This window comes from Leptonotus elevatus, chromosome 11, assembly GCF_054856555.1.
Source record: "Leptonotus elevatus isolate MCC_2025b chromosome 11, RoL_Lele_1.0, whole genome shotgun sequence".
Lineage (NCBI taxonomy): Eukaryota > Metazoa > Chordata > Actinopteri > Syngnathiformes > Syngnathidae > Leptonotus > Leptonotus elevatus.
This window is the reverse complement of record NC_141249.1, coordinates 1,976,161-1,988,722: the sequence shown is the minus strand read 5'-3', so window position 1 is coordinate 1,988,722 and position 12,562 is coordinate 1,976,161. Positions and strand designations below refer to the sequence as shown.

General features: G+C 37.9%; 1 protein-coding gene across 1 annotated transcript in view; it reads right to left on the bottom strand.

Moving 5' to 3' along the window:
- gorab (golgin, rab6-interacting) overlaps positions 1–572 on the bottom strand; it is a 1,128-nt gene extending 556 nt beyond the window's left edge. The window contains exons 1-2 of the mRNA XM_086089419.1: positions 332–572; positions 1–239 (exon numbers count right to left, since the gene is read on the bottom strand). The exon at positions 1–239 is cut by the window's left edge and continues 71 nt beyond it. Coding sequence (XP_085945545.1) covers positions 1–239; positions 332–386 — 294 coding nt within the window. The 5' untranslated portion in view covers positions 387–572. The remainder of the gene's footprint in view (positions 240–331) is intronic.
- Positions 573–12,562: the final 11,990 nt, after the last annotated feature.

Genomic DNA, 12,562 nt, shown 5'->3' with positions numbered 1-12,562 from the left:
TTGAGTCTTTTCCTCGCTGCGACTCTGCTGCGCATCGCATTGTACAGCCAGACCTCCTGGTGTAATCGCCTCACAATCACCCTTCGATGGCGGCTTATTGAGCCGCTGCTCTGGTGGAAGTTCAAGGGAATCGAATCCAGTGTTTGCCTGAGGGGCTCGCTTCAAGATCCTCTCTCTTTGCAATTGATGCCGATTCCCGGAGGATGGTCGTACTTTGCGCTTGCTTGCTACCACAGAGTCTGTAACGACGACATAAACTGCCGTATTATTTTGCAGCAAATCCAAACGAACATGACGTATACGAAAAAAGTTAAACGTAAGGAGAGTTTACCTTTTTGCTGCAATGTCCGCAGTTCGTCTTCTGAAAACCCAGCCCAGCCGCTCATTTTATATTTTGAAACTTGCACTACCCAAAATGCGACTTATTTAAAAAAATATATATAATAATTAAAAAAAAAAAAAAAATTAAACATAAGAGAAGGTGTAAGCTTATTAGCTTCAGTTACAGGTCAATAATGTAAGTCAACTTTTGGTACATTGACAGGGCCCACAGCAAAACAGGGCATCACTCGGCAGCCATGTTTCTTATTTATAAATGCCACGTCAAGGACCAGCAAAGCACTGAGCTGTCCTAAGAAAGGCCTGAATAGAAAAAGCACAAGGGACTCCGTGTATCAACCATTATTTTTGTTTTAATTGGCAACTAAAAAATGACTGTGTTTTGTTAACTGTATTTAAATCTAACATGAAAAAAAATTGCCTGATTTTTCTTTTCTTTTTTAAAATCTCATCTCAAAAACAGGACTGTCGCTGTGTCCGATTCTATTCAGTGATCTTACTGGGTAGCCGATAGGCCAAGACTTTTGAAGCCGTGAGGCCGCCATATTACCACTCCCAAGAAACGTTTCTCGGCATACGATCCTATACATTTACAGTATCGAAATTGGGGAACATTAGAGGCAGTACTTAGTGGAAACAGCATGATTTATGATTTTCAGGCTCAATGCGTGAGTGTTGACAGCCCTGATTTAGTCCTGAGTACCACTTTAATGACACCCCAGTTAGTTTACTGTAAAACTAAATACACAAGAAGAATTACACACATCGTGTATTTAAATACAAAACATGCTTTGTTTTAAAAACATTGACGGTAGCGCTAATGGTAACGTCAATGGAGGATCAACAAAAAATAATAATAATTTGAAAAAATTGCTGTTATCATGGGCAGGTTTGTTTTAAAACATAAAAATTATTTTCCAACAGTTGATGACTTGAAAAGCATGCTGTGTGTTAGGCATAGGACAATACGGGGTAAGTCACGATTCGATACTGTGATGATATGTGGCCCACGATAATGATAATATCATGATGCACGATATCTACGATAATCAATATGTTGTTAGAAATGTTCTCACAAAGTCACGGTTCAGATCGGATCACCGATTTGAGTCACGGATCGAATCGTTTTTTTTCTTCAGATCAGCAAAAACAAAAAAACAAAGATAAATAATACTTTATTTTGTAAAACACTTTTGCCCATTTAAAAAAATAAAAGCGATACATTAACTAGATAATACGGAAATAATTGGTTTTAGTTGGAATATGTATGACAAAGGAAATAAAATACAGTTTTAAAACATTTTTATTCACAATAAATAGTCTGATTTATTTGCGTCATGACATGTACGGTGGTCACATGATATGCGACGAGGAGCAAGTGGTGAGCTGGCTGTCCGAATTGCCACACAGAATGAGGGCACCCCAGGTGGAGTTAACTGTAAAACTAAACACACGATTAGTAGAATTACATACAGTGTATATTTAAATACTAATGCTAAAGAGAATGGAGGATACCATTCAAATGCTAACAGCAAGTTAGCATCAACTTCAAGAGTAATAGGCACGAATTCTTCCCAATTTTGTGAAAAAGGAAATATTTTAATAGAATTCAATCGCAAGGTTCTTCTGTTCTCCTTGTAAGTGTGTATAACATGGATGCACGGCACTGCCACTAAGAGGCCAAAATGTGCAGGAACACCCAGCGCCTCCTATATGTTTTTGCAGTTGCTGTTTTAGTATACATTACAGTATTTTTATTTTACTTTTTACTAATTTAATTTCTCGCTGTCCTTTTAAGTGATATTTAAATATGGATTTTAAGGATTCACTGAATTTTCTTTTCCTCAAAATTCAAGGATGCAAATATTTTTTTTTGCCATCCCAACACACATTTCCACATGACATAGCACAAAATAGAATCCCTGAGGTCCCAGGTTAGCCCACTAAGTCCCCAGACTTGTGAAAATATCATAAGATAAAGTAAATATGATAAAGAGGATAATGTAATGCTTAAGTTTGAAAATTAAGTATGAAAATGCAAGAGGCTTGAATTTGTTACGTTAGTTATGTTATAATTGACAAAAAGAATAGTGTTCAAGAGTAAAGTATTCAACGTGAAGGAAAGTGATGAATGGCCGTTTGGCTATGATCATAGTTATAAGTAGTTGTCTTTTAGTAGTTGAAAACATATTAAGTTTTAAATGAATAATCGTTTTATCAATCGTGATTTCAATCTCAATCAAAAATAATTATCATTATTATTTTTCCAAAAATTGTTCAGCCCAAATATGAGGCAGATACATTCTTATTTCATACATGGTCCATGTATAAAAGAAAAGGGAAGTCAAACTGGCAGTCATGCCGCCACGCAGGCCAACTTCAAATAGCCCACCAAGGCTATTGCATTGGCGTCAATATAGGTATTATTTGGTAAAGCCTAGCCTTAGCATAGGCGGCATGTTACGTTGAGTATGTTTCCAGCTTCCTTGACATGTCTGAATAATGGGGTAAATCTATTATGTGCGCGTTGGTGTGTTGTAAAATATAGACATCAGCCGTCAGTGTATCGATTATTTATTGCAACAGAGAGCGCAACAATATATTGCAATATTGATTTTTTTACCCCCACCACTATTGTGTGTGAGTGTATGTGTGTGCTTTTGTCTTTGCTACATTGTGGCGCCCATACATACGTGTTTTTCCATGTTTAACTACCATTGTGGGGACATTTTGGTGGTCCCCACAAGTTCAGACCACTTTTTGAGAGTTTAGGTTTGAATTGGGTTATGGTTGAGGTTAGGGTAAGGAATGGGGTTAGGCAATCATTTTTTTCTTTTTTTTTCAGCTCAGTATTGTTCATTTGGTAATCTTACTGATTCAAGATGTCATCATCATTGCTCTATCTCTTTTTTTTGCCATGTACATTTTACAACTTGCCTTAAATACATGTAGCTATAAATTATATGCTTGTGTGTGCATATATATATATATATATATATATGGGGGGTTCGATCAAGCTTGTAAAAAATAATAGCAATTATAATAATATGAGTATGTTATATGTCAAATAAATGTTTGTAAAGCATCAATTTTGTGTTCCTCTTCTTTCGCCCATATTGAGTGAAATTAAATAAATGTTTGGGACGTATGCGGAGCTAAAGGCAAGTCGAGGCCCCGCATCGGGGCCGAGAGCGCCGAGAGGAGGATTTGAGAGCGTCTAGTGCGTAGCCGGGATCGCTGGTTCGTTCCCCGGGTAAATTTGCGGTCCTGTCCTGGAGCCCATATTGAGTGAAATTAAATAAATTATACCATGTACATGGAGCTAAAGGCAAGTCGAGGCCCCACTAAGCGGGGCCTAGAACGCCCAGTGTGTAGCCAGGGTTGATGGTTCTCTCCCCCAGGGTGCTCGTACGTGTCTTAATTTCAGAAAACTACGACCAATCATAAACAAACCGATCATATTGCTCCTTTAAGACGTGGGCCTAAGTTAGAGATGTGCATTTCAATTTGGTCATAGTTAACACATTAAGCTTTTTATAGTGCGTGTCTATGGAGAGGAAGGATGAATGCCAATATAATATAATACTGTGGCGATTGTTTTGCTATTTTCAGAGGTTGAACTGGGCATAAGACATAGAGATATGTGGGTGAATATTGGTGACTGTAATGTTCTTGTGTTCAAAGAAGAAGTGTTCACTTGCCTTTTTATGCTAACTTCCACTAGTTGCTTTTATTTCAAACTCTCTTCCAGTCACAGAAACCCCCAGGTCCCTTGAGGCTACACTCTCATATATGGGTTTGCAGTGGCACACACCACTACAGTTCAGACCATTCATAAATGTTTTCTGACCTTTGGCGACTTACACACACATGAAGCGTTTAAGACGGTTCCCTTTTCGATTAGCTTCGTGGGAAAATGCGTACCTTTTCTTTATCCTTCTTTTTTTGTCATGATGGTGTTTCTTGTACAATGCTAGTTTCCACATCAGCAATGGGGATTTTTGGCAAATGCTTGAGATAGTGTGCAATACACTCTGCGATCCATCTTGTTCTAGCGCTTAATATAAGGACCGGAAGTTGAGACACACAACGATCACTTACCTTCCGGGTTTTGTGAAAAAGGTCAGACGACACAATCTTGTATTCGGTTGGACCTTCATTCGAAATTGCGGCATCCCCTCTCCAGCTCAACCATCAACCACCTTCTTTGGAGCAGGCCTTCCATAAGCTCCATTTTCGTCTGAACACTGCTAAGACCAAGTGCATTTCATTCAGCCGTAAGCAAGTAATCAGTCATTGTCATGGGTTCATTTCCGAAAGGGGAAAAAATGATGGCGCAGTCGAAAAATTTCAGTGAGGTGTTTTTATTTACACCAACACAGCATTAAAAATGTGAAAATATTTACAGTGCAAGTCCAGTGCAAAAACAATCCCAACAATATTTACAAGTTCCATTAGTCTTTTCCGTAACTTACTGTGGTAGCCACTCAAAATCCCACTTGGCTGAGCACCCCCTACAAATGAATTTAGATCACTTTAAATACACCTAGCCCCTCCCTCCGGGCAAACCATTTAGTCAATCATGGGGTATAATACCAAAAAGTAACCAACAATAGCTAAAGCATGTAAATAAATAATATCTGCAACATATATTAACCATAACAAAAATCCTCCAATCATAATCCATAACTCAATCTCTCAAAAAAACAACAACTCATTAAATAATAAACCAAACAACTTTTGTGGTATAGTCCATAGCCAGGCAAAAGCGCTATTTAAGTGGGAGTCCGGAAGTGCTTCGGTTTGGTAGATTGCAGGTAAGCGTTTGCGGTGCGTGTCGTGCGTCAGTGTCGAGTGTGCACCACCGGCACCAACAACGGGGAAAAGGAATGAGTCCAGGCAGCAGGTAAGCAGTTTGTGAAAGTAGCGAATTACGGGAGGAATTTGTGTGGGCTGTGTGAAAACAGTTTGGATGGAGCTCGTCTCCGCGGAAACGAAGAGCGAGTAGCGCTAGACGAAAGCGCGCTCCAGTCGGAGAGTGGCGGACAGTCACAGGCGCTCAGTCACTGTCATCCTACTATTACTTGTGCTGACAGATCGAATTTGGAATTTGTCACTTCTTACAAATATTTAAGTATCTGATTGGATTCATCCCTGTCATTTGCCACACACATCAGTAACCTGCAAGCTAAGGTTAAAACCAGATTATCTTTACTTTTTCGCAATAAAGCCTTATTCATTCATGCCACGAAGTGCGATGCTAGTGAAGATGACGTTGCTGCCTATTCAAGAGAATGTATTGGTAGGATGCGGAAATGAGAAGAGAATAAAGGAATGGATGGATGTCAACTGACAAGTGTTTGTTCAGTTATTATATGTGAGTCAAAACTTCCACTCTAAAAAAGTGGACACCTTCTATCATTCAGCTATCCGATTTGTGACAAATGCTCCATTTCAGACTCACCATTGTGATCTTTACAAATTAGTGGGCTGGCCATCTCTCCAAACACGGCGGCTTTATCACTGACTACGTTTACATGCAGGCAATAACCCTTTTAAAACGCATACACAACGCACTGCAGCTGGTGTAAATTGACACGCAGACTCGAATGCTTTCTATTCCCTGCGGCGGCCGTACGAAAAACGCACCGCGTCCGTTCTGCAGTCAGTGTAAACTGGGCGTTAAAAGCAGAAATTACATTATTTACGTAATTACGTTGTTCGCGTGTGGCGGTCCAAACGGAGGACTCCAATCGAGCACAAATGAGCATGTAAACGGGAGTAGTTCTTTCCGCTACGCATGTATGTAAATGTGTTACTTCGATTGTTTCAGAAACCGGAATTCTGACCTTAAACCGAATATTGACTGCATGTAAATGTATTCATTGATTTGTCTTTATAAAACTTTTCTTGGCATGACACCATCCTATATGTTATCACTTCTTCATTTTGCTCGGAACACTTACAGCACTAGTTCCAGTGAGCTCATTAACTCCAAAAACACTCACTATATTTGGCCTTAATTCCTTTCGATTCGCAGCAGCAAATAATTGGAACACCCTGCAGAACAAACTCAGACTCATTTCTCCAACGAGAGTTTCTTTGTTCAAAAACAAGATTCAGGAAATTGTTGCTGATACCTGTTCTTGTTAATATAAGCACAAGTGACCTTCTCTTCTTTGTTTATACTTATGTTATACTTTGTTGTTTTATTTGTATGTTTGTGTATTGTGTTGTATGTGTTCCTGTTGGGGCTTCTTGTCCAGGTCATTTTTGTAAATGAGTATTGGTTTTCAAACATTTTACCTGCCTCATCTAGTCATGAGTACGTTTTGCGCAAGCCGTTTAGTTCATGACTTACTCGCACTCCATGTTGAGTGTTTGCCCCTGGCTGATGCAAGCGCCTTTGTTGTCTTTTCTGTTATTGGTGTCTTCATCTTTTGGGATCCAACTTCTTGAACATAACAAAAACAGTTTTGGGGAGTTTTTATTTATTTACAATTATTTTTGTATCCCAAATCAAAATCCTGTATACCCGTGTGTTGTTAAAACCAGTTTTGCAGTGAAAATCAAATTATCTTTCTTACCAATTTTAAACATACACATTAGGCTTCAATTTAATAGCGAAAATTGAAACATTTATGAACAATGACTGACTGTGCTATCTTTGTCTGGTATTTCTGATGTTAAAAATTACACTTTTTTTGGCTAACAAGACAAAGCTATGAACCTTTGAAATATAATGACAATGTGTTTTGATAATGACCCAGCTAGGAAGTTAGGATTATTTTTTTTATTGTATGAATAAGCTGACCCATCCATTTTGCATAGATGCAAGCATGAAGTCAATCAAAAGCTACCTATTGATCCATCTCTAGACAGTGGAACATGGTATGGCATCAAATCTGCATCAAAACGGCGGTCAATTCCAGCAAATGAGAATCCTTGATGCACGGGTTCCTGTTCTGAGAGAATTTCACTGCAATTACCTTTGCCCGGAATATGAAGAAATTACGCAACCTAGACAATCTTCCAATTTTGAGTTTGAAATAGTAAAAGAGTACAATTTAATCCATACTTTGAGTTTTTTAAATATTCAGGGCAAATAACATCTATCATTCAATAAACAAGATTGTGCAATTGAAATTTCGGTCCAGGAAGGGCTGTTTCTGCATCCATTGCTGTGGTTGTGTCAACATTGATTTGAAGATCAGGTCGGTGCCTCATCCCGTCCCTTGCTGAATCTGCTTGAAGATGGTGTGTCCTCTCTTCACATCCTTTTGCAAGCCATTTTCTCCATCTATGAACAACATACTGAAAGTTATTAGATTATGCTCATTTAATTAAAAAAAAGAAAAATAACATAACATCTGAGCTAGTTACTTTTGTTAAAGTGGCTTGGTGATACAGTGACTGCTCACATTGTAGTGACATTGATAAACTAGCATGTTAAAGCCACAGTAGCCAATATTAAAATAAGTAATGTTACATTGGAAAATTATACTCAAGTAGAAGTTAAAAGTTTAGTTCGAGTAAAAAGTACTTGCACAACTATTTGAGTACTGTGAGTGATGAGTAAAGTAACTAACTTTAAGCATAGGTGCCTGATTTACTGTCTGTTTACAAAGCATACATGATTGTAAAAATCCTGAAATTTAACAAGAAATTGTATTTTAACCCCTTCAGACCCATATATGGTTGCAGTGGACATGACATTCGCGTGTCTAAACCAATAAAATGCATAATTAGGATGATGTCAACATTTCTAGTTCACGATTAGATCTTAACAAATCAATCACAATCGCAAGTTGATTTGCATGATGTTCATGTTAACTCTTTGACTGCCAAGCATTTTCAGAAAAGAGGATATGTGGGTGCCAGCTGATTTAAGCATTTTGACTGATCTTTCAAGGTCCAAAGAATATTTTGTGTTTGGACTATGGAAACACAGATACTACAAATGAAAGATTGAACTCTCATCTTTCATCAGAAAAAAAAGTTTGTTTCTACCTTATTCCATTCTTCAGTAATCAACAATAGAAAATAGGTTAGTTTCATCCAAATGCTCTGTTTTGGACCAAAATATGGAGAAATCAAGCTTTTTGTGAAACGATATTTCATGCACTCTAGTGAATTTGACACCTTTTTTTTCCATGAATGATGCCACAAACATCTAAATAGTGCTTTACTTCTGTAAAACACTACCACCAACAATGAAAAAGTGTTTTTTGATAGCAAAATAAGTTTATTTACATTCAACAATTTGACAAAACAATTTGGCAAACTATTTACAAATGTGTGCAACTGTGGTACTATTTACAATTGTGTGGATGTTTCAACTACACAGTTTTTCTTTTTGTGAGGTATATTGTGTAAAACTCCCCTGCGTGCAAGGGGACGCAGCAGGATTTGCACCACAGATTAGTTTCACTGCGATTGCCCCTTCGCGTGCACTTTCTTGCCGGCCTTTTTTTCCGGAGAGTAGCAGGTATATACTGCAGTGTGTGTTTGGCCATGTTGTCATCAAGTCTACTCTCAGGATCATGATACGGTGACCTGGTGTTACGTCTGGCTTCCTCATGTCCTTCAGTTCCTATACCGGGTGGTAAGAGATGTTCTGATCCATCTTATCCATTCCATTCATGGTGGCATTGTAGTCCAGAACCAGTGTCTTCTCCGTGATCAGACTGTACCCACTCCTCCGATGAATATGCATCTTCATCGTCCGATTGAACGTCCGCCTGTGCAAGACAAAAAATCTAGAAACAAAGGTCAACATTTAAATCAACTGACTTTGAGGATGTTGTACGTGCAAGACTCTTAAGTAAATCCGTCTGTACGTCGGCTTTGTTCAATTGGATGCAACGCGTTTCCGATGGAGTTGTGTTGTTAATGTTGTATACAATGTTGTTGTAAAAAAATTCTACATGTTTTGTATTCTGTTTTTGTTCAAATTAACTAATTAGTTAGTTGTAGGAATGCTGAAAAGCATACAACATTTTTTTTTAAATTCAAAATAAATATGCCATTAGCCATGAATTGGAACACATCAAGTTAACTCACTGCATACTAGAGCAATTGCCTCCCACCACGGAGAACCTGGGTTCAAACCCAACTTAGACCACATTTTAGTACATTCATTGGTTTGATACCAACTAACTATCATATCAAGAAATGTATTATATTTTCTCTAAAATGATTAAATCCCTTTTATTTTTATTTTTTTTTTCTTCTGGAGCGCTCAGTATTGTTCATTCGGTAATTTTACCGATTTGACATGTCATTATCATTGCTCTCTTTTTTTTCTTTTCTTTTTTTATATATATATATATTTTTTAATTAATTTTTATTTTGTATGTAAGGTACAGTGTCGGTACACTCTCTCAGTCTTAGTAAGCGATATTTTGAAACTCTAAATCAAAGTAATTATTCATGCTTTTCTCATGTTTTTTTTTAATTATTATTACGATTTCAGGGTATGATATATGCTCACCAGAGGCGTAGCTTGCCATTAGGCAAACCAGGCAATTGCTTGGGGCCCCCTAGTCAGAGGGGCCCCCAGAGGGCCAACATATTTCACACAAACCGCATATCTTATTCTTTCACATTAGGAGTGCCAAGGTGCAATGACAGTTGACCGTCTCAAATTCCCTATAATGGCCCAGCGAGTCAAACTCGTTCGTCCCTGATGTGGAGTTATGTACTGTGGTGGATACCCTTACCACGACCATCTAATGTCAGTATTGTTTGAATTTGCTTTAGCTTCATTACTAAATTATTTAATATTTTCAGTTAATATTAAGTAAGTAGTTTTGTTTGGAGACATATTTTTTAAGGGGTTAACACTTAAGTTAATATTTGTCTGAATATTTATTGTATTTGTTCTTGTTTGAGGGAAGCAACCAGGGCACTTGCCATTGTTCAAGACTGGAGGGGGGGGGGGGGGGGTATTTGTTTAATGATTTGTTTGGAGTATTTCTTTTTGTTGATTTGGTTTAAATGCATTTTAGTTTTCACTTGATATACGTTTTTGTTAATTTGTCCTATAGAATTAAGTTGGTCCTTTTGTTTGATTTGTCATCATACCTCCCTCTTGTGTTCATTTAGGTTGGTCCACCCCTATTTAAGCCACCTGAGTTGTTTGTCTGAAGGTCAGTCCAGTTTAATTTGTGTTATGTTAAATTGACCTCTTTTAATTTGGGCCAAAAACTTAAGCTATTAGTTGATGTTGGAATTTTTTGTTAAATCTTTTTGCTCTGCACCCTTGCTACGACACTGATGCTCACAGGCACGACACTCAGTATACGCTTACCATGCACTGCACGTAGGGCATCAACTGCCTTAGCTAATGATGATGAATGATGATTTTGTTGGTTTATGAACAATCGTTCAGCACACACACACACACACACACCACACACACACACACACACACACACACACACACACACACATTTTAACTAATTAAATGTTCATGCTTTCATTGGTGCAAAAATATTTAATTTGTGATTTTTTTTATCATTGGAAGTGCTGACAAGTTAAACTAATGCCAACAACAACTTTTGCTTGTCAACTAATAATAATAATAATAATAATAATAATAGTAAACAGCCTCCTTGCATCTGCTGGGCAATTTAGAGCAAGTTAAAAGGTGAAACACCTCAGGAGGGCATGCATCTCCGTCAGTGTGGAGACATTGTCAGGCATGAAAGCCAGATGGGGGAGAGAGACCCTTTGGTGAGGGCCTTGGATCTCTGATTAGAAGGAGCCTGAGGTGACCACATGGCTCATTACTGAGATGACCTGTGGAGGCACATGGGTTAGAGGTGGAGGAAGTGTATAAATGCCAAGTGGGAATGGGTAATAAGAATTGTGAAGGAGAAACATAACTACACGCAGTTCAGTAGTTCATCATGACAGAAATGACGTCCACATCTAAACTCAACTCAACTTTCTTTGTTGAGCACATTAAAAACAACAACTGCAGCTGTAAACTACGTGCTACACATGAGATTGAATAAAAAACACAAAATACACTAAATAAAAAGTAAATTAATTAATGTAGAAAACATTTTTGTTTTGAGATGTTACCTTAGCTTTCAGACACTGTGGGCCTGTCACCTGAATGCGCTGAAAACACGCCCTGCTCGATCTTCACCTGCCAATCACATCAACTCTGTGCTAGCTGCTATTAGTGCAATACTTGAGAATTTGGAATGAATCAAAACCAATTAATTATTGGTGCCAGTAACCAATACTGGAAAAAAAAGCACTTTTAGGTTCATAAAATATTATGGTATTTTAAATCATTTGTCTAATTAAATAATATGTTTAATGCTAATTAAACTTGTTGGGTTCTTAACCATGCCATAACATAATATCCTCTATGGAAATAAAGCTGGACTTTTGTTTAAAGTCACACATGAAGTAGTAATCTTTCTGTTATTAGTCCCTGTCTCTCTTCTGCATTCAAAGAAACGCGAGCCACTGAAATTCCTCTAATATAGACATCTTTTCCTACTTTGTTTTGATTGGATTCGTTATAGTCGCATTGCCTACTTAATTACCATTGTTTTTATATATTTACTGCTGGCCTCGCACTGCCGGTCAGTGAGCATGCAAGATGAAAAATTGTGCACTCTTCTGGCAGGTAGTGAACTTTAATGTAATTTCAAGCTATTCTCAGTCATAGAACATAGTATATACTATAATCGATTTGTATGTTGTGCTACAATAAGCTAGTAGTTGGAAAGGATCGAACTAAGCATAAAATTACCCTTAACTCATTCAAACCCAAAACATATAAATACGTTTTTTAATACTTTGTCCTTCACTGCCAAAAACATATTTATATGTTTTTTTTAAATGTTTTTTTTTTTTTATGCTAGAGCACTGTTTCTCAGCCCCGGTCCTCAAGTACCCCTATCCAGCCTGTTTTCCATGTCTCTCAGCCAACACACCTGAGGATCAGGCTTCATGGAGAGCTTGCTGATTAGTTTATCATTTGAAACACCTGTGTTGGCTGTGGGAAACATGGAAAACAGGCTGGATAGGGGTACTTGAGGACCACGGTTGAGAACCCTTGTGCTAGAGCATACAGAAGGCTTTGATGCAGTTTCTGACCTGAAGTGGTCGCTTAAATCAATGGTAGTTAACGGCCAGCAGGTTACAGCAATGTATAAGAGATCGGCCAGTGCCATGTTGCAACAAGCTCTTCCCCCAG